The 27,627-nt window shown below is 38.5% G+C and overlaps 1 protein-coding gene across 1 annotated transcript; it reads left to right on the top strand.

The window, feature by feature from the left end:
* Nucleotides 1-285: 285 nt before the first annotated feature.
* EDA2R (ectodysplasin A2 receptor) lies at nt 286-27,627 on the top strand. Its single transcript, XM_053580081.1, is given in 5 exon segments — nt 286-393; nt 21,310-21,503; nt 22,022-22,107; nt 24,286-24,450; nt 27,251-27,627. Coding segments are annotated over 5 exon segments (930 nt in total).

Raw genomic sequence — 27,627 nt, 5'->3', positions numbered from 1 at the left:
CTCAGCTTCTTCATCTATAAATTCAAGTTAATAACAATCCCAGATATGGTGGTCTGATAATTAAGTGAGTTACTACATGCAAAGCATTTTAGAAGAGTTCCTGGCACATGGTCAGTACTATATGAACATTAACCATTTGGGGTTGGCTTTCTTAGCCCCTCTAACTCAGCCAAAGACTAGATTAAAGGACCCAGAAGCCAAGTTATATGAAAGCTATTTCTTACCTTTAAATCCCTTCCTCCTAGTTCCCTGGCTCTTATGTTCTATATCCACAGCCTTCCCACCATGGATTGCCGAGGAAATGAGTACTGGGACCAGTGGGGATGCTGTGTGACCTGCCAACAGTGTGGTCCTGGATAGGAACTCTCCAAGCTAAGTCCCCCTAATCAGTATGTTTGCTTTTCATACATTTTGAAAGTGAGCCTAACAAGTAAAAGGGGATAAAAGTAGGGGAATCAGCCCCACCTATGACTAATTCAGTTTAGCAAGTAATACAGGGGATCCAAAGAGTATTCAGTGGTAGTGAAGATCTCATCAAGAAATCAGCCTAACAGGGGACGGGTCAAGGGAAGTTTCCAAAAGATAGCAAGGTGTCTCAGGGGGAGATGTGGAATGCAGAGGTCCAGGAAGACTATTCAGCATTAGAGAGACATGTCAACTAATGCAAGGCCCACTCACTTGGGGTTCAAAAGCCAGATATCAGGTCTTAGGAGTGGGAAACAGAGAAGAACTAAGAAGGGTAACTTGTGGCCTCTGTCCTAGAAGGACTGGGATACTGATGAAGCTGTGTAAGGAAGAATCCAGGGATAAAATTCCCAGTTAGAAATAAGGGACAGAGCAAAATAACCAGCAAGGCAGACTTTATGCCAAGTACTGGTTGTCAAGGCTGGATCTACTTGTTCTTTACTCAAGTACATTTTTGGTCTCTGAATTTGATGGTGTTAAATTTAGGCTGTAGCTGGATCAATAAAAGCTGGAAGCAAACAGCTGGACGATGCTATCTGAATTCTCACACCTCATTCATTTAGCAGTTACTTACTGAACACACTTGCAAAGTGGCAGGCATAAATTGTAGGTATCATGGGTATGTCAAAATAGGCAAAAAGTTTGCCTTCCTGAATCTTTTAATCCGTGAAAAAAAATAATAAATGAGAAAATCTTGATACAAAATATGACAAGAACCAATTTAGGGTATAATGTGACACAGAGTGACTGGGTGGTTATTTCACATCAGGAAATTGGGGAAGGCCTCCCTAAGGAGAGGGAGAGAATACAGCTTGGAAGAGTGCAGAGTCCAAAGGTGAAAATGGCACGTTCAAAGAAGAATAAGGAGGAAGTTATTGCAAGTGGTATATGGTGAGTGAGAGTAAGAGTGGTCCACAGTGAGGTCAGAGAGGGAGGGATGTATGGGCTAGACGATGTGGGGGCTTTAGGTGTAGGTGAAATGTTCATTTTTTAAAGTACAATAGGAACTCTTTGGAGGGTTTTGGGAGAGTGACATGATATTGTGGCTGAAAGAAAATATAGCAATTTTTTTTTATTATTGTTGGGGATTCATTGAGGGTACAATAAGCCAGGTTACACTGATTGCAATTGTTAGGTAAAGTCCCTCTTGCAATCATGTCTTGCCCCCATAAAGTGTGACACACAACAAGGCCCCACTCCCCTCCTTCCGTCCCTCTTTCTGCTTTTCCTCCCCCCGTAACCTTAATTGTCATTAATTGTCCTCATATCAAAATTGAGTACATAGGATTCATGCTTCTCCATTCTTGTGAATTCTCTATAGATCCTAGTTATCAAGCTTTTGTCTGATTCAGAATATGTAAATATCCTTTCCCATTGTGTAGATTGTCTATTTGCTTTGGTTGTTGTCTCCTTAGCTGTACAGAAGCTTTTCAGTTTAATGAAGTTCCATTTGTTTATTTTTGTTGTTGTTGCAATTGCCATGGCAGTCTTCTTCATGAAGTCTTTCCCCAGGCCAATATCTTCCAGTGTTTTTCCTAAGCTTTCTTTCAGGATTTTTGTTGCATGCCTTAAAAATTTAAGTCCTTTATCCATCTTGAACCAATTTTTGTGAGTGGGGGAAGGTGTGGGTCCAGTTTCAGTCTTTTACATGCAGATATCCAGTTCTCCCATCACCATTTATTGAATAGGGATTGTTTCCCCCAAGGTATGTTCTTGTTTGGTTTATCAAAAATTAGGTGGCTGTAAGATGTTAGTTTCATTTCCTGGTTTTCTATTCAATTCCAAATGTCTATGTCTCTATTTTTGTGCCAGGACCATGCTGTCTTGAACACTATGGCTTTGCAGTACAGACTAAAATCTGGTATGGTGATGCCCCCAGCTTTATTTCTGTTGCTAAAAACTGCCTTAGCTATACGAGGTTTTTTCTGGTTCCATACAATATGCAGAATCATTTTTTCCTAATCTTGAAAGTACGATGCTGATATTTTAATACGAATGGCATTGAATAGGTAGATTGCTTTGAGAAGTATAGACATTTTAACAATGTTGATGATTCTTCCCATCCATGAGCATGGTATCTTCTTCCATTTGTTAATATTCTCTGCTATTTCCTTTCTGAGGATTTCATAATTTTCTTTATAGAGGTCCTTCACCTCCTTCATTAGGTATATTCCCAGGTATTTCATTTTCTGTGAATCTATGGAGAAGGGAGTTGTGTCCTTAATTAGCTTCTCATCTTGACTGTTACCGGCGTATACAAAGGCTATTGACTTGTAGACATTCATTTTATATTCTGAGACATTACTGTATTTTTTGATGACTTCCAAGAGTCTTGTGGTTGAGTCTCTAGGATTCTCTAAGTATAAGATCATGTTGTCAACAAAGAGGGAGTGTTTGACCTCCTCTGCTCCCATTTTGATTCCATTTATTTCCTTGTCTTGCCGAATTGTATTAGCTAGAACTTCCAGCATTATGTTGAATACTAAAGGTGAAAGAGGACAACCTTGTCTGGTTCCAGTTCTAAGAGGAAAAGCTTTCAGTTTTACTCCATTCAGTAAAATATTAGCTGTGTGTTTATCATAGACAGCTTCAAACAGTTCCAGAAATGTGCCACCTATGCCTATACTCTTCAGTGTTCTAATTAGAAAAGGATGCTGGATTTTATCGAATGCTTTTTCTGCATCTATTGAGAGGATCATAGGATCTTTATTTTTGCCTCTGTTAATTCAGTGGATAATGTTTATGGATTTGTGTATGTTAAACCAGCCTTGCATCCCTGGGATAAAACTTACTTGATCATAATGTATGACTTTTTTGATGATAAGCTGTAATATATTAGCTAGGATTTTGTTGAGAATTTTTGCATCTATATTCATTAGTGAAATTTGTCTGAAATTATCCTTTTTAGTTGGGTCTTTTCCTGGTTTTGGTATCAGGATGATGTTTGCTTCATACAACGTGTTGGGGAAGATTCCTTCCTCCTCAATTTTTTGGAATAATTTCTGCAGTACAGGAATAAGCTCTTCCTTGAAGGTTTGATAGAATTCTGGTGTGCAGTCATCTGGACCAGGGCATTTTTTGATTGGAAGCTTTTTTATTGTTTCTTTAATCTCAGTGCTTGAAATTGGTCTGTTCAGGACCTGTATTTCTTTCTGGCTAAGTCTAGGGAGAGGATGTGATTCCAAATATTGATCCATTTCTTTCACATTGTCAAATTTCTGGGCATAGACTTTCTGGTAGTATTCAGAAATGATTTCTTGTATCTCTGTGGGATCAGTTCTTATTTCCCCTTTATCATTTCTGATTGAGGTTACTAGAGATTTTACTTTTCTATTTCTCATTAGTCTGGCCAAAGGTTTATCTACTTTATTTATTTTTTCAAAATAACCAACTCCTTGCTTCATTAATTTTCTGAATGATTCTTTTGTTTTCAATTTCATTGATCTCTCATTTGATTTTGGGTATTTCTTTTCTTCTACTGGGTTTAGGCTTAGATTGTTCTTGTTTTTCCAATTCCGTAAGATGGCTTGAGAGATTGTTGATGCACTCTCTTTCTGTTCTTCAAATGTAGGCATCTAAACTAATAAATTTTCCTCTCAAAACTGCTTTTTAGTATCCCACAGGTTTTGGTAGCTTGTGTCTTCATTGTTGTTATGCTCAATGAAGTTAATGATTTCCTGTTTTATTTCTTCCAGAACCCATCTCTCATTCAACAGAAGGTTGTTTAATTTCCATGCCTTGGTGTGGTCGAACATTTTTTGTTAGAGTTGAGTTCCACCTTTAGTGCCTTATAGTCTGAGAAGATACAAGGTAAAATTGCAATTTTTTTTTGTTCTGTTGATGTTTGTTTTGTGTCCCAGGATATGATCAATTTTGGAGAATGTTCCATGGGGTGATGAGAAGAATGTATATTCTTTATCTTTGGGGTGGAGTGTTCTATATGCGTCTATCAAGCACAGTTGTTCTAGGGTCTCATTTAAATCTCTTATATCTTTGTTTAATTTCTGTTTAGAGGATCTGTCCAGGTCTGCAAGAGGAGTGTTAAAGTCTCCTGTTATTATGGTATTCTCAGATATCAGGTTGCTCAGACTGAGTAAGATCTGTTTCAAGAATCTGGGAGCAGTCAAATTGGGTGCATAAATATTTAGAATCGAAACGTCTTCTTGTTGTATTTTTCCCTTGACCAATATAAAGTGACCATCTTTGTCTTTTTGGACTTTAGTTGCTTTAAATCCACATGTATCCAAAAATAAGATTGCAACTACTCTTTTCTTCTGAATTCCAGTTGCCTAAAGATTGTCTTACAACTCTTGACTCAGAGTTTTAATTTGTCTTTTGAAGCCAGGAGTGTTTCCTGCAGACAGCAAATGTATGGCTTGTGTTTTTTAATCCAGTCAGCCAATTTATGTCTCTTCTTTTTTTTTTTTTATTAAATCATAGCTGTGTACATTAATGTGATCATGGGGCAGCATACACTGGTTTTATAGACCATTTGACACATTTTCATCACACTGGTTAACATAGCTTCTTGGCATTTTCTTATTTATTGTGCTAATACATTTATATTCTACATTTAATAGTTTTCACATGTACCCTTGTAAGATGCACTGCAGGTGTAATCCCACCAAGCACCCTCCTTCTGCCAATCCTCACTTCTCCCTCCCCTCCCTCTCCCCCTTCCCCAAATTCTTAGGTTATTACTGGGTTATAGCTTTCATGTGAAAGCCATAAATTAGTCTCATATTAGGGATGAGTACATTGGATACTTTTTCTTCCATTCTTGAGATATTTTACTAAGAAGAATATGTTCCAGCTCCATCCATGAAACATGAAATAGGTAAAGTCTCCATCTTTCTTTAAGGATGCATAATATTCCATGGTGTACATATACCACAGTTTATTAATCTATTCGTGGATAAATGGGCACTTGGGCTTTTTCCATGACTTAGCAATTATGAATTGGACTGCAATAAACATTCTGGTAGAAATATCTTTGCTATAATGTGATTTTTGGTCTTCTGGGTATATACCTAGTAGAGGAATTATAGGATTGAATGGCAGATCTATTTTTAGATCTCTAAGTTTTCTTCAAACATCCTTCCAGAAGGAATGTATTAATTTTAATTTGCATTCCCATCAGAAGTGCAGAAGTGTTTCCATTTCTCCACATCCACATCAACATTTCTGGTCTTGGGATTTTGTGATATGGGCTAATCTTACTGGAGTTAGATGACAACTCAAAGAAATTTTGATTTGCATTTTTCTGATGATTAAAGATGGTGAACATTTTTTCTTATGTCTATAGGTCATGTGCGTGTCTTTTCAGAGAAGTTTCTCTTCAAGTTCCTTGCCCAGCCTGCAATGGGATCACTTGTTCGTTTCTTGCTTATATGTTTGAGTTCTCTGTGGATTCTAGTTATTAAATCTTTGTCGGAGACATAACCTACACATAATCTTCTCCCATTCTGAGGGCTGTTTGCTTTCTTTAATTACTGTGTTCTTGGCTGTGCAGAAGCTTTTTAGTTTGATCAAGTCCCAGTAGTGTATTATTGAAGCTGCTTCAATTGCCTGGGGTGTCCTCCTCATAAAATACTCGCCCAGATCAATTTCTTCAAGAGTTTTCCCTGCACTCTCTTCTAGTATTTTTATAGTTTCATGTCTTAAGTTTAAATCTTTAATCCAGTGAGAATCTATCTTAGTTAATGGTGAAAGGTGTGGGTCCAGTTTCAGTCTTCTACATGTTGTCAGCCAGTTCACCCAGCACCATGTGTTTAATAGGGAATCTTCTCCCCACTGAATTTTTTTATTTGGCTTGTCAAAGATCAAACAACTATAAGCAGCTGGATTCATCTCTTGGTTCTGTTCCAGACATCTACTTCTCTGTTTTTGTGCCAGTACCATGCTGTTTTGATCACTATCAATTTATAGTATAGTCTGAGGTCTGGTAGTGTGATTCCTCCTGCTTTGTTTTTATTTCTGAGTAATGTCTTGGCTATTCAAGGTTTTTTCTGATTCCATATAAAACGAAGTATTATTTTTTCAAGATCTTTAAAGTATGATACTGGAGCTTTAATAGGGATTGCAATAAAATTATATATTGCTTTGTGTAATATAGACATTTTAACAATATTGATTCTTCCCAGCCATTAGGTATGTTTTTCCATTTGTTAACATTTTCAGCTATTTCTTTTCTTAGAGTTTCATAGTTCTCTTTATAGAGATCTTTCACGTCTTTGGTTAGATAAACTCCCAAATATTTCATCTTCTTTGGCACTACTGTGAATGGAATAGAGTTTTGAACTGTTTTTTCAGCTTGACTATTGTTGGCATATATAAAGGCTACTGATTTATGAATGTTGATTTTGTAACCTTAGATGATGCTGTATTCCTTGATCACTTCTAATAGTTTTGTGGTAGAATTCCTTGCCTTGTGTTTTCCAGATACACAATCATATCATCTGCAAAGAGTGATGGTTTGATCTCTTCTGATCCTATATGGATACCCTTGATCGCCTTTTCTTCCCTAATTGTGATGGCTAAAACTTCCATTACAATGTTAAAGAGCAGTGGAGACAATGGGCAGCCTTATCTGGTTCCTGATCTGAGTGTAAATGATTTCACTTTAATCCATTCAATACGATATTGGCTGTGGGTTTGCTGTAAATGGCCTCTATCAGTTTAAGAAATGTCGCTTCTATACCAATTTTCTTAAGTGTTCTGATCATGAAGGGATTCCAGATATTATCAAAGCTTTTCTGCATCAATTGAGAGAATCATATGGTCTTTGTTTTTTAATTTGTTTTTGTGGTGAATTATACTTATTAGATTTACGTATATTGAACCAGCCTTGAGACTCTGGGATAAAACCAACTTGGTCATGATGTATAATTTGTTTCATGTGTTGCTGGATTCTGTTTGTTGGGATCTTGTTGAATATTTTTGCATCTATATTCATTAGTGATATTGGTCTATAATTTTCTTTTCCTGTTGGGTCTTTTCCTGGTTTGGGGATCAAGGTGATGTTTGCTTCATAGAACGTGTTGGGTAGTCTTTTTTCTTTTTCTACATTTTGGAACCGGTTGAGTAATATAGGTACTAGTTCCTGTGTTAAGGTTTGGTAGAATTCTGACATGAAGCCATCTGGTTCTGGGCATTTCTTTTTAGCAAGATTGCGTATGGTTGATGCTATTTCAGAACTTGATATGGGCCTGTTCAACATTTCCACTTGATTCTGGCTAAGTCTTGGAAGATGATGTGCTTCCAAGTATTGGTCAATTTCTTTCAGATTTTCTTTCTTTTTTTTTTTTTTTTTTTTTTTTTTTGTGGGTTTTGACTGGGGCTGGGTTTGAACCTGCCACCTTCGGCATATGGGACCGGCACACTACCACTTTGAGCCACAGGCGCCACCCATTCTTTCAGATTTTCATATTTCTGAGAATAACGTTTTGTGTAATATTTATTAAGGATTTTTTGAATTTCTGAGGAGTCTGTTGTTATTTCGTCTTTGTCGTTTCTGATTGATGAGACTAGAGATTTTACTCTTTTTTTCCTGGTTAGGTTAGCCAAAGTTTTATCTATTTTATCATCCTTTTCAAAAAAACCAACTTTTTGATTTATTGATCGGTTGTATAATTCTTTTGTTTTCAATTTTATTTAATTTTGCTCTATTTTGGTTATTTGTTTTTCTTCTACTGGGTTTGGGGTTGGAATGTTCCTCATTTTCCAGTTGCTTGAGATGTCCCATTAAGTTGTTAACTCCCTCTCTTACCGTTCTCTTGAGGAAGTGTTGCAGTGCTATAAATTTCCCTCTTAGGACTGCCTTTGCGGTATCCCAGAGGTTCTGATAATTCGTGTGTTTATTATTGTTTTGTTCCAAAAATTTGGCAATTTCCTTCTTAATCTCATCTCTGACCCAGCTATCATTCAGCATTTGGTTATTTAACTTCCATGTTTTTGTATGAGTATGAAGATTCCTGTTGTTACTGAGTTCAACTTTTATTCCATGGTGGTCCAAGAAGATGCAAGGAATAATTTCTATTTTTTTAAATTTACTGAGGTTAGACTTGTGACCTTAGATGCCCACGGAACATACTCCATGTCACTTCAGTGGGGAATTCAAGCCATTAACATTTATTGAGATAATTGATAAATGTGGTAGTATTCTATTCATCTTATTTTGTGAGAGTCCATTTCTTAGTCTTATCTTTTGCATCAGTGTGGAAGTTAGGTTCTGTCCTTTAATTTATGTTTTCTTACTTTGCTGCTCCTCCATTGTGATGGTCAGTGTGTGGAACAGGTTGAAGTATTTCCTGTAGAGCTGGTCTTGTTGTGGCGAATTTCCTCAGTGTTTGTATATCCATAAATGATTTGAATTATCCATCAATTTTAAGGGTTAGCTTAGCATGATATACAATTCTGGGCTAGAAATTGGTTTTTTTCATATAGATTAAAGGTAGATAACCATTGTCTTCTTGCTTGGCAAGTTTCAGTAGAGAAGTCTGCAGTAACTCTGATGGATTTGCCCCTGTAGGTCAACTGGCGCTTTCTCCTGGCAGCTTGAAGAATCTTTTCTTTTGTCTTGACTTTGAACAGGTTCATCACAATGTGTCTTGGAGAAGCTCGGTTATAGTAGAGGTGACCTAGGGTCCAATATCCCTCTGAAAGCAGTGTGTCAGAATCTTTGATGATATTGGGAAATTTTTATTTATAATATTCTTTAGTATGGCTTCCATTCCTCTGGGGCATTCTTCTTCCCCTTCTGAGATTCCTATAACTCATATGTTGGAAAGCTTCATAAAGTTTCATAATTATGTTCAGTGAACGTTTTGCATTCTCTCTCTTCTTTTCTGCCTCTTTAAACTATCTGAGTTATCTCAAGAACTTTGTCCTCTACCTTCAAAATTCTTTCTTCTGCATGGTCTAACTTGTTGCTGATACTTTCTATTGCATCTTAAGTTCCCTAATTGATGACTTCAGTTGCTTCAGCTCTGCTATATCTTTTCTATATTCTTCATATTGTTCATCTCTTATTTGATTCTGTTTTTTTATTTCCTTTTCTTTATTTTCCACTTTATTAACAGATTCCTTCATTGTTTCTATCATTTCCTTCATTGTTTTCATCATGTGTATTCTAAATTCCCTTTCTGTCATACCTAACATTTCTTTATAGGTGGAATCCTCTGTAGTAGCTACCTCATGGTCCCTTGGAGGGGTTGCTCTGGACTGGTTCTTCATGTTGCCAGGAGTTTTCTGATGATTCTTCCTCATGGGTGATATCTTTTATCTGTTTCCTTGCCCTAATTTTCCTTTCACTTCCTTTTGCTGTATAAGTTTCTGTGCCTGTGGACTAGGGTATTGATGGGTCCTTTTGGTACAGGACCATTAGGATGAGAAGTTTGAAGAGCACGAAGTGATAAAAGAAAGAAGAAAAAAGAGAATGAAATCAAAGAAAAAAGAGAAAGGATAGGGGTGAGAGGCACTGAAAGAGGGAGACAGAGCAATATAAATGTACAGTAGGGTACTTTGACACAACCTTAAAAAACCCCAATCCCTGGGGGTGTCTGGTTGAGTGGTTCCCTTGAGGTCACCAGCTCTTTCCTAACCTGATAGGACACAGTACCCCACCTCCACCAAGTACAGAGGAAAGACAAAAATTCTATAAATCAAACCAAAACAAACAAACAGAAAACTTTACGGGATAAAATTGGTTGAAAAACCAAATAATAGGAGTAGAAATGCTAGCCAAAATGAAGTTCTAATCATTGAAAAAGGCAGAAATTTTAAATTGTATTTAAACTAGAAAAATGGGGAAAGAAAAGACAGAAAGGTAAAGAAAAAATTTGTAGGGAAAAGGTTGAAATTAAAAAACAAAACAACAACAATAACAAAAAGTAAACAAAAACAAACAAAAAGAAAAACAAAACAAAGCAGTATATATATCTTGTTGAATATTGTCTGGGCAACAGGTGGTCTTCTGGGGTATAAGATGTTAATCACAGTGCTGATATGACTGGAGGCCTCTGCTGATTTCTCAAACCCCACAGGGTGGAGACTCTAAATCTCTCTTCAGCCCTCTTAAAAGGCACTTCAAACTTCTAAACTTTATGGGATAAGCAGAAGCTTTCCCAGGAAAGTGCTTGTCACTGGGATCACTGCTGAAGTGGCTATCCACTTACCCAGTGTGCCAAAACTGGTCTCACTCTGCCCCTGAGGGTTAAGGCTGTAAGGCGGCTCAGTCCCTACCTTTAGGCTGCTCAGTTACTAGATTAATAGCTCCTCCCCGGTCCTTGCTCTGTGACCATGAGGGCAGAGCTTGCCGAGGCAGTTTTCTCACAATAGCTCCCTGCGGCCCACAGAAGAAAACTATTAGCTCCGTCTGGCTCAGCGGCTCAGTCTGGGGTTCTAGACAACACCCAAAGTTCTCCACACTTCTGCCCAAGCTCTCCCCAAGGCAGTTCAACTGAGTGCCAAGTCCAAAAAACACCAAAACAGCTCACAGGTAAGGCCTTTCCAGTTTGCAGTCTCACTGCTGCTGTACTTACAGCTGCCAGTGGTATGAGACCGAACCAACACACGCAACCACTTGCCAGTTTTCCACTGTTTTTGTACTCCTCTTGGGGTCCAGAAGTCTCTCACTGACTCCCTGTGTCCTCAAAGGGATGATTATAGGCAGATCCCACTGGCCAGAGATACCTGGAGTCTTGTCTCCCCAGACTCACAGTGCCCAATTGCAAGGAAGATGTTACTCAGCCACCATCTTCCTCTCACTCCCCCCTTGTAGGTATTTTTTAATTATTGTTTTTATCTTTTATTTTATTTATTAAGTCATGTGTACATATATCATAAATATCTTTATGCCATTATGGGATTTAATGTATTGATTATTTGTACAAATTGAAGTGCTTACATTCTACTAATCATCATAGCCTTCACGTCATTTACCCAATTACAGCATTAAGACATTTGTGTTCTACACATGATAGATCCAACTTGTACTTGCAATATCCTCCATAGGTGAAGTCTCCCTACTATCCCTCCCTCTATCAACCCACCCCCATTCTTTCCCCACTCCCTCTCCTTGCCTCCTTTCTCGTAGGCTATAGTTGTGATTCATTTTTCATATGCAAGTATGAGTGATTATAAATTGGTTTTACAGTAGTACTGAGTACATTGTATATATTGGTTTTCCATTCTTGAGATACTTTACTAAGAAGAATATTTTCCAGCTCCATCCATGTAAACATAAAAGAGGTAAAGTCTCCATTTTTTAATGAAGCATAGTATTCCATGGTATACATATACCACAATTTATTAACCCATTCATGGGTCGATGGGCACTTGGGCTTCTTCCATGACTTGGCAATTATGAATTGAGCTGCAATGAACAATCTGGTGCAAATATCTTTATTGCCAAATGATTTTTGATCCTTGGATATACCTAGAAGAGGTATTACAGGATCAAATGGCAGGTCTATATTTAAATCCCTGAGTGTTCTCCAAACTTCCTTCCAAAAGGAACATACTAGCTTGCATTCCCACCAGCAGTGCAGAAGTGTTCCCTTTTCTCCACATCCACACCAACATCTGCATTTTGGGATTTTGTGATGTGGGCTACTCTTACTGGAATTAGATGGTATCTCATAGTAGTTTTGGTTTGCATTTCTCTGATGATTAAAGATGATGAGCATTTTTTCATGTGTCTATAGGCCATGCACCTGTCTTTTTCAGAGAAGCTTCTGTTCATGTCTCTTGCCCACAATGAAATGGGATCACTTGTTTTCTGCTTAATAATAAGTTTGAGTTCTCTGTGGATTCTGGCTATTAGACCTTTGTCAGAAGTATAACTTGCAAAAATGCTTTCCCATTCTGAGAGCTGTCTATTTGCTTTACTTACTGTTTTCTTGGCAGTGCAGAAGCTTTTTAATTTGATCAGATCCCAGTAATGTATGTTTGATGTTGCTTCAATTGCTTGGGGTGTCCTTCTCATAAAGTATTCTTCCATGCCATTTTTTTCCAAGCATTTGCCCTGCACTCTCTCTTAAGAATTTGTATTGTTTCATGTCTTAAGTTTAAGTTTTTAACCAGTGAGAGTCAATTTTTGTTAGAGGAGAAATGTATGGGTCCAGTTTCAGTCTTTTACAGTTCGCCAGCCAATTCACCCAACACCATTTACTGAATATGGAATCTTTCCCGCAGTTTATATTTTTAATAGGCTTATCAAAAATCAAATGATGATAAGTGTTTGGGTTCACCTCTTGGTCTTCAATTCTGTTCCATACATCTACCTCTCTATTTTTGTGCCAGTACCATGTTGTTTTGATCACTGTCGTTTTATAGTATAGTCTGAAGTCTGGAAGCATGATTCCTCACGATTTGTTTTTATTTCTGAGTAATGTCTTGGCTATTTGAAGTTTTTTCTGTTTCCATATAAAATGAAGCACTAATTTTTCCAGGACTATAAAGTGTGACAGAGGTGCTTTAATAGGGATTGCATTAAATCTGTAGATTGCTTTAAATAGTATAGACATTCTAACAATGTTGATTCTTCCCAGCCATGAGCATGGTATATTTTCCCATTTATTAACATCTTCAGCTATTTATTTCCCAGAGTTTCATCGTTCTCTTTATAGAGCTCTTTCACGTCCTTAGTTAGATATACTCCCAGATATTGCATCTTCTTTGGCACTATTGTAGAGGGAATAGAGACCTTTATTATTTTTCCCCCCTGACTATTATTGGTATATATAAATACTACAGATGTGTGTTAACTTTGTATCCTGAGACATTGCTATATTTTCTAATAACTTCTAGGAGTTTTGTAGTTGATTCCCTGGGGTTTTCCAGATATATAATCATATTGTCTGTGAAGAGTGGCAGTTTGAGCTCTTCTTGTCCTATTTGAATCCCCTTGATTGCCTTCTATTGCCTGATTGCAGTGGCTAAGACTTCCATTACAATGTTAAAAAGCAGTGGAGACAGTGGGCATCCTTGCCTGGTTCCTGACCTGAGTGGAAATGCTTTCAATTTTACTCCATTCAATATGATATTGGCTGTGGGTTTGCTGTAGATGGCCTCTATCAACTTAAGAAATGTTCCTTCTATACCTATTTTCTTAAGTGTTCTGATCATGAAGGGATGCTAGATATTGTCAAAAGCTTTTTCTGCATCAATTGAGAGAATCATATGGTCTTTGTTTTTTAATTTGTTTATGTGATGTATTATATTTATGGATTTACGTATATTGCATCATCCTTGGTTCCCTGGGATGAAACTCATCTGGTTGTGATGTATAATTTATTTGATGTATTGTTGGATTCTGTTTGCTAGGATCTTACTGAATATTTTTGCATCAATATTCATTGGAGATAATGGCCTATAATTTTATTTTCTTGTTGGGTCTTTTCCTGGTTTGGCTATCAGGGTGATACTTGCTTCATAGAATGTGTTGGGAAGTATTCCTTCTTCTCTGTTTTGGAAAAGGGTAAGTAGTATAAGTACTAGTTCCTCTTTAAAGGTTTGCTAGAATTCTGTTGTAAAGCCACCTGGTCCTGTGCTTTTCTTTTTGGGGAGATTGCTTACAATTTATGCTATTTCAGAACTTGTTGGAGGCTTGTTCAACATTTCCACTTCATTTGGCGTAGTCTAGGAGGATTGCATAATTCGAAGTATTAATCTATTTCCTTCAGATTTTCATACTTCTGAGAATAGAGTTTTATGTAGATAAGGATTTGTTGAATTTCTGAGGAGTCTGCCTTTATTTGGCCTTTATCATTTCTGATTGATGAAATTAGGGATTTTACTCTTCTACTTCTGGTTAGGTTAGCCAAAGGTTTATCTATTTTATTGACCTTTTCAGAAAACCAACTCTTTGATTGGTTGATCTGTTGTATGATTCTTTTGTTTTCAATTTCTCTTAGTTCTGCTCTAATTTTAGTTATTTTTCTTCTGTTGGGTTTAGGGTTTGAATGTTCTTCATTTTCCATTTGCTTGAGATGTCCTATTAAGTTTTTGACTTCCTCTATTTCTGTTCTCTTGAGGAAGGCTAGCAATGCTATAATTTTCCCTCTTAGGACTGCCTTTATGGTATGCCAGAGGTTCTGATAGTTCATGTCTTCATTATTGTTTTGTTCCAAAAATTTGGTAATTTCCTTCTTTTTTCTTTTCTTTTATTTTTTTTTATTATTATTTTTTTTTTTCTGTAGAGACAGAGTCTCACTGTACTGCCCTCAGGTAGAGTGCCATGGTGTCACACGGCTCACAGCAACCTCTAACTCTTGGGCTTACGCAATTCTCTTGCCTCAGCTTCCCGAGCAACTGGGACTACAGGCACCCGCCACAACGCCCGGCTATTTTTTTTGTTGTTGTTGCAGTTTGGCCGGGGCTGGGTTTGAACCTGCCACCCTCGGCATACAGGGCCGGTGCCCTACTCACTGAGCCACAGGAGCCGCCAGGTAATTTCCTTCTTAATCTCATCTATGACCCAGCTATCATTTAGCATGTTATTTAGTTGCCATGTTTTTGTATGCATATGCAAATTCCTATTGTTACTGAGTTCAACTTTTATTCCATGAAATTCTGAGAAAAAACAAGGAATGATGTCTATTCTTTTAAATTTGCTGAGTTTAGACTTGTGACCTAAGATGTGATCAATTTTGGAAGATGATCCATTGGCTGATGGGAAGAATGTGTATTCAATTTTATTAGGATGAAATGTTCTGTAGATGTCTGTTAGATGCAAATATTGAATGCTTAAGTTTAAGTCTAAAATTTCTTTGCTTAGCTTCTTTTTGGAGGATCTATCCAACAGTGCCAAAGGAGTGTTAAAATCTCTGACAATTATGGTGCTGTAGGAAATCAAGTTGCTCATATATGTTAGAGTCTCTCTTATAAATTGAGGCTCATTCCGGTTGGGTGCATAAATATTGATAATTGAAATCTCATCATGTTGAGTGTGGACTTTAACAAATAAGACATGACCATTATTATCTTTCCCTACTTTTGTTGGTTTACAGCCTATTGTATATGTGAATAAAATTGCAACACCTGCTTTTTTCTTATTTCCATTTTCATGAATTATAGATGACCATCCCTTCACCCTGAGTCTAGTTTATCTTTCATGGTTAGGTGAGATTCTTTAATGCAGCAGATGTGTGGCCTGAGTTTTTGCATCCAGTCAGCCAATCTGTGCCTCCGTAGAGGGCAATTTAAGCCATTCACAATAATTGAGAGTATTGATAAGCAGATAGTATTTTGGATATCGAGTTTTTCAAAAGTTCAGTGGATATTTTTAATCCTTTTGCCACTATGGAAGTTGAAATTTGATCAAAAGTTTCTGAGCAAGTTTACTTTGGTGATGGAGGATTGTGCTGTTCATTATGGAGGATAAGTCTGAGGATATCCTGGAGAGATGGTTTAGTTATGGCAAATTTCTTCAACACGTGAATGTCATTAAAGTATTTAATTTCTTCATCATAGATGAAACTCAGTTCAGCCAGATACAGGATCTTGGGTTGAAAGTTATTTTGTTTAAGGAGATTAAAGGTTGATGACCACCCTCTTCTAGCTTGAAAGGTTTCAGCAGAGAGATCTACAGTCATTCTAATGTTCTTCTCCTTGTAGATTATGGTTTTCTTATGTCTTACAGCTTGCAGAATTTTCTCCTTCATATTAACTTTGGCAAAGTGTATTATAATGTGTCTATGAGAATTTTTCGGGGGTTCAGTTGTGCTGGTGTTCTGAAACTGTCTGCTATCTGAATTTCAGAATCTCTTGGCATGTATGGAAAATTCCCTTTGATTATTTCATCAAGTAAAGCATCTGTATCCTTTGCAGCAACCTCATCACCTTGAGGTATTCCTATAAGGCAATTATTAGATCTCTTCAAATTATCCCAGAGGTCTCTGTGAGAATGATCTGTTTTTGTTCTCCACTTTTTTCCTCTTTGAACATTTGGGAGCATTCAAAACCTTTGTCTTCAATGTCAGAGATCCTTTCTTCTGCCTGCTCTATTCTGTTACTGGTGGATTCTATTGTATTTCTAAGATTGTTGAGGGCTGCAAAGTCTTGCTTCAATGTTTCAAAATCTGGTGATTTTGTCTTTGAATTTGTTCAATTCTTGAGACATCTTTTGAATTGCTGCTTGAAATTCTAATTCCATCTTTTCCTCCATTCTGTTGATCTTATTTGCTATTCAAATTCTGAACTTGATTTCTGATACCTCATCCATTTGTTTATGAATCGGATTGTGCTGTATCTGCCATATCATTCTTTGGGGGAGTTGATCTACTCTGATTATTTATGTTGCCTGAGATTTTTCCACTGATTCCACCTCATGATTGTTTTTCACCATTGACTAGTTGGGCAGGTAAGGTGAAATTGGATTGGGAGTTTCTGGAGTTGTGCTTAACCAACCCTTTGTTAAGGATTTGGGACTGATGACTGCAGCTTTCTTCCCTTTAGCTTTGCAAAGGACCCATACAGTATTACCTTCTGCGGCTGAGGAAACCTGCTTGGTGTGGTGGGGTTAGGTGGCTCTGTCTTATATTCAGCTGATTCTTTTCTGATCCTAGTGGATCAGTGACTCTGGTGAAGTCTTAGCTGTGAAGAAATACAAGCAAGTAAGATACCCCAGCCCACCATGGACAACAATTGGAAGAGGAAAATCAACCCTTCCCTTTACCACACAACCAGGAGAGTTTTTTTGGTTATTGACCCAGGTTAGGAGTTCCAAACCAATTGACCCAGTTAGTACCAACTCTCAAGTGGGAGAGTTCAAAAGGTCTCCAGCAACTAGATGGCAGAGTTCTACTGGCTGCTCAGATTTGGCTTGCTCTGGTTCTCTATGGAGTCAGAAAGGCCTGCCCAGTAGCAGAGCTGGACCAGGGGGCTGAGTCTCTTATCCACTTTGCTCCTCCTTTACTCCAAGTCACTGGTGACTCCACAGGGCTGAGGTCATGCTCTCTCTAACAAGCAGATGTGCCTTGGCTTAGCTCCTGTCAGAGTCAAAGGAAGGTCAATACCCCTGCCATCGGCCACTACCCTCTGCTACCAGCCAGTTGGGGGAGATGAGGCCTGCCTGCCTCAGGTACTCAATAGCCACTGTTTAGTGTTCCACTGGGCCTCAGTCTAATCCTGAGGGTAACAAGTCAGCAAATGCTTTTCTCCCTCAGCCACCGTGCCTTTGCTTCTGTAGCTCTACAGCACCGGTATCCCTATAGAGTGAGTTCTGTTTTCCTCTGGCAGTCCTCAGAGTTTGGGAGGTGTCTCCCCAAGATTTGACCCTGGTGGTATCACTCTGTTGTTGCTGGATCTTTGTGGGAAGTGACCCTGCACAGCTTCCCTGTGACTGCCACAGCCAGGGAATCCTGGCTGTAGGAGCATCTCCGGAAGCGTGGGGCACATGGATCCAGCAGCAGGGAAGGGGACATTGCACACGGTTCTGGAAGTGCCTGGCACCTGGTGACTTCGCAAGCAGAGTGCTTGGCTCATGACTCTGGCTGGGCAGGGACATGGCATGGAGGCAGGGTGGCCGCTGGGGGCAGGATGTGGGACACCAGGCTCTAGCAGTCTCTGGCTGGGCGAGGGCATGGTACAGAGGCAAGCAGGGCAGTGGGAGCAGGGCATAGTATGCATGACTCTAGTAGGATCTGGCTGGGTGGGGTTTGGGGTGCTTGTTCTGGCAGATGTGGGGGGGGTGAGCTTCTCATGAGCCTCCTCCCACAGTCTCTTCAGGGGTTAGGCTTCTGGTTCATCAGGTAAAGGGGGAAGGGTGAACTGGAAGTTCAGAATGGCAGGGAAAATGTTAGTTCAATTTTTCTGCCTGGCAAGAGAGTGTTCAGAGTCACAGTAGGGTCCCTCTGGGGAAGTAAACCCCACTTCCTATAGCTCTCACCCGTGGGGTGAGACAAGAGGTCCTCAGTTCACTGATCGCCTGTAGAAAACCTACAAACAAAGAGAAAAAGGAAACAAAACAAACAAACAGCTTTCTTGGGGGAGGGGATGGACACTTTTCCTTTGGGATGAATTTTGTACCTGAAGTTTGCTTTCTTGGAGTTGCAGCTTGGCTCAGCAGAGGTGACCCGCAGTTATCACTCTTCTCTCTCAGCTTGGCTTTCAGTCTTTAGCTTACTTGGGTACTTTCTGGATGTTATGAGCAAGCTTCTGTCAGAGGCTTGCTCCGGTCAGCCATCTTGCCCCTCCCCTCTCGCACAAGACCATTTTGAAGTGGTGGTATTTGAAATTCAAGAACATTGTAGAAGTGGAGGAGGCATGAGTCTGCAACAGAATCTCCAACATGCCTAACTGTTGCACACATTCATGATATGTATGAGACTCATGGTACTATGTTATTTCCATAACAGGAGATCTGAGAGGGCTCATACAGCAACAAGTCCTGCTGCTTCTCCTATGGTGTCAGAAGAGTTTACACACTTGCCAGAGAAGTCTACCAAACATGGTACACATGAGACAGTTGTTAACACATATGACACATTCTTAAAACAGAAAGATGGAAACTTTTAATCTTACAATTACTATATGCACCAAGACATAAGGCCTTGCATCCATGAGGATTTTCCAGGATAATGGATAGGATGAAGAGGTGCAGTTGAGATTCCACCATGTTGTCCTGGTTTAACACTCCTTGAATTCTGCCTGTGGGGAACGTTAATGGATGTGGTGTACCAGACAAAACAGGCTATACTGGCAGTACTTCACAAAGCAATTAAATGAGCAGCAGTATAAGTGGACACTTCAGTCAACGTTGCTCAAACAGTAGTTCATAATCACAAGTATCTAGATGCTAGTGGTAACCACTTTGAGTATCTCTTGTAATTTCAGAAGACAAACATGCCTTATATTCATCTTTTGTGATCAGTAAATGTTTAGCATTACAATTTTAATATAGATTTTTTCTTCCTGAAAATGTGTATACATGTTTTTGTACCCTCTGTATATTCAGAGCATATGTCTTCTTCTGTGCATACATGTGCCTGTCTAAATCTCTTCATATATATGGATGCCTTCAAATGTCATTTCTAAAAGAATCTTCCCTAGCATTTGCTCCCACATTTAGGCAGTCTGTTGTATGTCTTTCTGCTCTATACAACTGTATTTTGTTAGTTGCTCTGCAGCATTTTGAAACAATGCTCAATGCATTTTCAGTCTGCATTCTGAACTGAGGGAAACATAGATTAACACCTTGTATCAGTCCTTCAGGTATTCCCCTATAAATTAGAACTGACATACAGAATAATTTGTAAAGAAGTTTTGCTTTGCTCACTTTGGAACCAGAGATGAGGGCCTCATGCTAGGAACACAGAGTGATGACACTTTAAGACTTCAACAACTTTAGGACTTCTACTCATCTGGGGTGAGGTATGTGACAAGAGCAAGTAAAAATACCACAAAGATCACCTGTCATTTTCAAGTGGGGCTTTTTCTTCATTCAACATTTTCTTGGTTGATGTAAACCTTAGAATATTTTCAAGAGTTCTGATGACATTGATTCTGACAGTTTCTGCTTATTTTTTATGTTTCTGGAAAAAATAAGAGTTTGAAGCTGCCTATTCTTCCATTTTGCTGATTTCCTCTGTTATTTTTTGTGTGGACTCCAAGGTTTTCTTGCATTACAACATACATCACAAAAATGAAAATATGAGGAATACTAAGTAGCACACAGGAGGTGTTTTGGGGGCCAGGACTGGGAATGGCATGTATTATTTTTATATATAGTCCATTGCCTAGAAATCATGCATGTATCCCTACTTAACTGTGGTGGGGTTATGAAATGTTGGATAGTGATGTTCCCAGGAGGAATGGAGAGTAGGTTTTGTGACCCACTAGGCAGCTTCTGTCACAACTATAAAATTGCTAATATTCCTTGACAACTGGAATTATGTCTTTGAGAAAGAGCTATGACTGGTATCAGGCAGGAGCCTTGTTTGTAATTGAGATTAGGTTGTCGGAACTGAAAGAATCTTTAGAGACCATCTATTTCAATCTGTAAGGTGTTAGGACCTCTAATGCCCAGAAAGTAGTGGGGTGGTACTGGCCAGAGTCACACTAAATCAATACCAGAGCTGAGATGAGCATCAGCTGAATCACCCATCTATCATGTATACCATTAGCAATCAAACATTTCTGACTATGTCTTAGAATGAGAAATTTTTCCTCACAACCCAACACATACTTACATACATTTTATCTGTGTTTTACAAAATAATACTAATGTGCATTATGATTATAAGTATTTGTCAAATATTTTCAGCTCCCCACCTTCTGGAACTATAGAATTCCACTTTATTATATCCTTTGCAGTAAGTAATGACCAGTTGATATGTGTGGCCAACGACATGTGAGAAAAATAAAATTAGATTTCTAGAGGAAATCCTTAAGTGCTAGTACACAACTTACAATATCTCTTGTCCCAGAAGCTCCAATAAAGATAGTACAAAGATGAAGCCCTTGTTCATCCTGGGTATCCCTTTCAGGATAATGTGGAGCAGAGCCTTCATAAACCTCCTGGTAGGCAAATAGTGTGAGAAATAAACTTTTATTTGTTTAAAATACTGAGATTTGAGGTTTGCTTTTTGTAATAGTAGAACCTAGCTTATGCTTTACTGCATGCTATGCACTTTAATATTTGATATCATTATTCTATTTTATTCTATTTCAATTTTCAATGATGGCTGCAACTAACTATATTTATTTCATGACCTAGTAATGGGGTTGCAACTTGTAGCTTGAAAAGTATTATACTACTCTATACCCTGTCCACTTGTCCCATAGCTGATCTTGTCTTCAAGCTTCTCCAGAGCAATGTTGATGATCCCCATCTCTCTCCAGGATTGTGGTTATGGAGAGGGTGGAAATGCATATTGTACAGCCTGCCCTACTCGCAGGTATAAAAGCAGCTGGGGCCACCACAGATGTCAGACTTGTATCATCTGTGCTGTCATCAATCATGTTCAGAAGGACAATTGCACAGCAACCTCTAATGCTGTCTGTGGGGACTGTCTGCCCAAGGGAGCCTGTTGTATGTTATGTCAAGCTCTTTTAGGCCTTTTCTAGCCTTTGAAAGCCTCTTTCATCCTCACCTCTCAGAATCTACTTGAAATATTCTGTCTCCATCATATTCAGTTTAAACTCCAAGAAAAGAGAAAAAATATTTTCCCGTGATGCCTCTATAAAGCACCTAACACATTGCCATCCACAAATGAGTACTAAATAACTTTTTCATGATGCTGGTACTCTTATCCCAGGCCCAAGATTCAAGGTAAATATCATGGTAGACTTAAAATCAATTATTAAGCAGTTAGTAGCAAAGCAATACTCCCCTCTTTTGTGGGATTAGCTCCTCTTTTCCTTTTAGGGTATGGTGAATAGAGGAAGAGACTGAGTGTCTGGGCCTCTGAATCAGTATCAGACACAGAGGCAGCAAGATCACATAAAGGGGTAAGTGCTGACTTTCAGGAGTGCAAGACACATGGAAGCTGCCTATAGTCCAACTTTGTTGTCTATTTGATCACTCTGCCATTTGTAATTGCTCTGACCACAGGTTCTACCAAATGACATGCATTAGAGGCCTGCAGGACCAAGAGTGCATCCCATGTACGAAACACACTCCCACATCTGAAGTTCAGTGTGTGTATACAGTTCTATTCTCCCCTTTCATCCTCAACCCATCAGGCGACAGCACAATAGAGTACTAAAGACTTTTCCTATCCTCTCATATGCCGTTCCATAAAGTGGCAAGGGAATTGAGTAGATCTTAATTCTGGCATCACAACATATTATCTGTGTAACCCTCTGTAAATGATTCAAGCTCCTTGAATCTCATTTCCCTCATTTGAAAATATGTGACTCATGATAATAATTTTTCTTCATACATCATGGGATGGCTGCCTAGGTCTAATGAAACAAAGGATATTATGATGCCTTTTATAAATTATAACATGTGTACACTTATGAAGTATTATTATTACTACACAAAATTTGTAAGTATTCCTAGGTCTTAAAGCTTATAAAAGGCTGAATGAAGAACTAGGGTATAATCTATGCCCATATCACCATCCATTTATCTGTTTTTTTTATTTTTGTCTATCTACCATCTATCTACATACTTATTTAATTATTAATATTTTTTAAATTATGAAATATCTCAAGCATGTGGAAATATTTAAAATGCAAGTAAGTGGAAAGTAAAATGCACAGTTACCCAACATCCAGAGTTAATATATCTTAACTTTCTATATTACCAGGCATGCCAAAAAAATGTATACACAATTTAAGAAATCTTGTTGGAAGTAAAATTAATCATTCCTCCAGACTATAGGAATTTCAGGTAAAATAGGTATATGTATTATGTCTAGGTACACTTGACCAGTAACAGTACCTTCAATTAAACTTTGAAAAATACTACAAAAATAACATCTCTTAAAATGTGTATGCATTTTGGCACCCTCTATATTTGCTTCAGATTTTTGAAAACAGAACTGGACTCCATAGATGTATTTAAATTCCCTTGTAGATTCTCTCTGAGTTCTATTTTTTACTTACCTCCACAGATACACCTCTATACTGAAATTGTATGTATTCTGTTGGTAGGCTATGCCACAGTAACAAATAAACTCCCAAATCTCAGTGACTTAATATAATAAAAGTTTATTTTTCCCTATGTAAAGTTCTTCCTCAATCATGTGATTATTCTTTCTAGATTATGTAGCTTCCAAATCAATGGTATAGGGGAAGAGAGGAAGGAGACAAACTGACTCTTATCTGATTCAGTCTGGAAATGACACACATTATTTCCACTCATAGTCCATTGGCCAGAAGTGTTATGATGGCCTTCAAGAGTAGAAGGATATTGCAATTGCCATGGGAGTCTTCTTCATGAAGTCTTTCCCTCACATCCTTCATATTAACCTGGATGGAAGTGGAAGACATTATTCTTAGTAAAGCATCACAAGAATGGAGAAGCATGAATCCTATGTACTCAGTTTTGATACGAGGAGAATTAATGACAATTAAGGTTATGCGGGGGGAGGAAAAGCAGAAAGAGGGATGGAGGGAGGGGGGTGGGGCTTTGGTGTGTGTCACACTTTATGGGGGCAAGACATGATTGCAAGAGGGACTTTACCTAACAATTGCAATCAGTGTAACCTGGCTTATTGTACCCTCAATGAATCCCCAACAATAAAAAAAAAAAAAAAGAGTAGAAGGATAATTCAGGGGAGCATCTGGATAACTGGTAAGCACTATGCCTCTGCCATACTTTCTACTGTTTTAATACTTGTATTCTTTTGTGATATATGTGCATACTTATAAGCAACATAAACAATTATTATATATTTATAATGAATTATAAAAATGATATCAAGGTATATATTATCTTTTTCCAATTTTCTTTTTTATTCTCTGGATTATTTATATTGGTAATTAATAATCTTTTCCTTTAAGTGTTATATAATTATATTTTAGGATCATATCCTGATTAACTTATCCTATGTTCTACTTATGAACATTTTAGCTTGTTTCTACTTTTCTAGGTTGTATAATGAGATGTGGTATGGAAAGATCATAGGATAGATATATGGATCTTCAATTGATTGTTCTAATTTATATCATACCAGAATATATATTTTTTTCTGCTTCTATCTTTATAATTTTGTCTGCTATACAAAGAAGTAAAATTAGTGTTGCAGCTGTAATTGGGGAAGGTGCTAGGGAGAGGGTTGATAGCCCGAGGAAGTTCAAGCCTAGTTTCAGGGTGATTATTAACTGCCCACACTAACTGACATATCCTAACTGTTTGTCTCACAGGTGCCTTCCAGTTGAGCTTAGTGCAGGCAGATTCACCCACAGTGCCCCCTTAGGAGGTCACACTTGTTGCACTAGTGAGCAGTCTGCTAGTGGTGTTTATCCTGGCCTTCCTGGGGCTCTTCTTCCTATGCTGCAAACAATTCTTCAACAGAAATTGCCGGCATGGTAAGGGTGGCTACTTCACATTTCACATGAATCAAGAGCAAGTTTTTATTGAAAGAAGAGAGGTATTTTCTGAGATTGAAAGTTAATATGCCTTATCTACTATAATGGAAAATCCCAAGGGTAGTCTTCTGTTGGCTTGGGGATCTGTCTGGGATAGTGATAGAAATAATGGTACTTAAGAAATGACTCAGTCCAATGCTGAGAGTATAGGGGCCCTTGTTAATTTGATTTTAGAGGTTCATAGAGGAGCCTGGCATGGTGGGAAATCCCTTGGGAAAGGAATCTGGAGAACACGGTTCTAAATCCACCTAAATCTACCTTTAAACTGTATAATCACTAAACAAGTTATCTAGTCTCATTGGGCCTATTTCTTCCTAACCTTGAGAAGGACAGATAGTATTGGATTAATTGTTTTTTAAGGTTGTTTCCAAATCTTCATATCTGTACTAGTAGGTTTAGATTATGGAGCGTGTCATGAATGGAGGAAGGCCTGGCTGTATCTGAGAGATTACTACAATAAAAGTGAATGAGGTCTATGGCAACGTCTGTCAGTATAATAATTTCCCAAATGGGGGGTAACTAACATCCCAGTGTCCAGAAGAGTTGGAAACCTAGACTTTTCTCCCCCAGACAGTATTGATACCCAGAGAGATCTGGCACAGCCCATACCAGATGGCCATGTAAAATTCCAGATGAAGGGTAACATTTAAAGTCATAACAACATTGTGATATGTGTATAGCACAACTTCAGCAATTATCCAAGATTGTAGGACAGTAAGTACAGCTTACTAAGGGCAAAGATGGAGGAGACTGGATAGTGATTGGTCAAAACCAGAAGACAATGGGTAGGAGCACCAGCCTAGAATACTGGTGTTTGGTGCAGTTTCAGTACTATTAATGAAACTGAGAGCTAGACAGACACACCAAAACAGGAACTTAAACTAGTAAATAGAGTTGCTTAATAAGGAGGAGGATAAAGTTTACTAGATGCAAGGTTGCTTGGGATGCCTCTTCAGCCAACAGGTTATTGGGCCCAAAGCAATTCTTATCTGTGTGGGAAGGTTCCTCTTGTAAGTGGAACTTTCCTTGGTAAGTTTGTCTCTGGGGCCTGCCACATGATATTGAAAAAATCCAGATGATATATTTAGCTGTAATGCTGGCTTAAGCAAACATAAATGAAGTATTTTATTGGCTCAGGATACAAAAGGAACACTGTTGTTCACAATCCTTCTAAAATTCTACTTCTCTCTCCTACTCTTTGGGAGCTCCTGGGACATTGTGGCTCATAGCAGACCATCCTATCTCTGACTTTGGATGTCAGTATCTCAGATAAGAGCTGTTGCCCAGTGTCTTGGCATGAGCATGAAATATGGGTAGTGAGGCCCGCCTCAGGGCCCATGAAGATGAAAATGAAGGAACATCTGAGAGTTGTCTGTCTCCCTCATCCTTCCTCAGGAGAAGAGAGATAGAAAACCCTTTTCTGTTTCTCCTCTATCCTCAAGGTAATAATATGGTACTCAACTCAGAATACGAAGGCATGCAGCTTCCTCCTGTCCTTCACAGGGGAAACAGAGCTAGATATTTTCTCATTTGGGGAAGTTGTTTATCAAGAGTCACTGACTTACACACATACCAGGGCTGTGTGGGATAAGATTAATGTGTGAATTATATCAAATGTAATGTACAGGAGAAATGAGTAGGGATTGTGGAAAGATAGAGAACATATTTCTTGTCTAAAGGGGACTTCACCATTCAGTTATAACTCTTTGTTACCATTTGGGAATATTTATTGTTGCAAAATATAAGTTTCCAAGAGAATCCAGAAATCTGGATTTTTATATAAAATCATTTTAAACTTTGGAAAAAAATTGAATAAAGAACAAAATTACAGCCACAGTGGGGATGCCAAACAAACACACATCACGTACGTTCTCAGTTTAGAACCTGATGTTGAACCAGACTCATACATGATGGAAGTATTCTTGTCTATCATTGCCATAACAAACTTACCACACATTTAGAAGTTTATTATCTCACAATTTCCACAGCTCAGAAGTACAGAAAACTCAGGTCTCTGCAGAGAGTCTCACAAGGCCAAGATCAAGATGTTTGCAAGGCTGTGTTCCTTTCCAGAGGCTCCCTCCTTCCTGGAGCAGAGAATTGGTTTTCTTAATCATTCTGGCAAATGGCAGAATTCAGTTCCATTCTGTTATAGGACTTAAGTCCCATTTCCTTGTTAACTATGAGCTGAAGGCCATTCCCATCTTCTTGATGATACTCAAATTCTTTGGCTCATGACTCCATTCTATTTTGAAAACTAACAATAGAGAGTTGAGTTTTTCTCATGCTACATCTCTCTAATACTCTACTTTGTTTCTTCTGCCTTCGTGTACTACTGTCCCTGTCAAGAACAAAGTATTACATTGAACCCATCTGAGTAATCCATAGTTATCTCCCTTTTTTAAGATCCATCACTTTAATTCCACCTAACAAGTCTCTTTAGCCATATAGAATAACATACACAGACTTAACACCAGGGGATGAAGTTTGTGGGAGGGGAAGGGCTGTCAAAATTATGTTACCCACAAAGGATTTCTTTTTCTCTGGATATAACTGTCACCTCATTTACCTCTGGTAACTGTGTCACCTCAGTCTGGTGCTAGGTGCTCTGTTCCTCAGGGATGAGAAGGGGGACACCACCTCTCAGATCTTGCTCCTATCTTGTGCTCAGGACAATGTGGCCTGCCGAGAAGGACCTGTACATTTGAGTGACTCAGTGGTTTTCTGCTTTGAGTTGCAGAAGGTTCACTGCAGTTTTAGGCTGACAAGACAGCAGAGAAAGAATATCTCTTCCCCCTGCCACCTGCCCAGGAGACCAGTCCAGAGACCCCAGTGAATGAGAGCATCTTTGAGAATCAACCACTTAACCCCATCCTGGAGGATAACTGCAGCTCAACTCGTGGCTTCCCCACACAATAGTCCTTTACCATGGCCTCTTGTGCCTCAGACAGCAACTCGCACTGGGTTCACAACCTCATTGAATGCACAGAGTTGGACCTGCAAAAGTTTTCCATCTCTGCCTCCTATATTGGAACTGAGACATTGGGAAAATACACAGCTGAAAGCTCTGGGGACAAGCTGGAGCTCAATACGCCCTTTGAAATTCTCAGACCTTAA

The sequence above is a fragment of the Nycticebus coucang genome, chromosome X (genome assembly GCF_027406575.1).
Source record: "Nycticebus coucang isolate mNycCou1 chromosome X, mNycCou1.pri, whole genome shotgun sequence".
NCBI classification, from domain to species: domain Eukaryota; kingdom Metazoa; phylum Chordata; class Mammalia; order Primates; family Lorisidae; genus Nycticebus; species Nycticebus coucang.
This window is presented reverse-complemented; position numbering and strand designations above follow the sequence as displayed.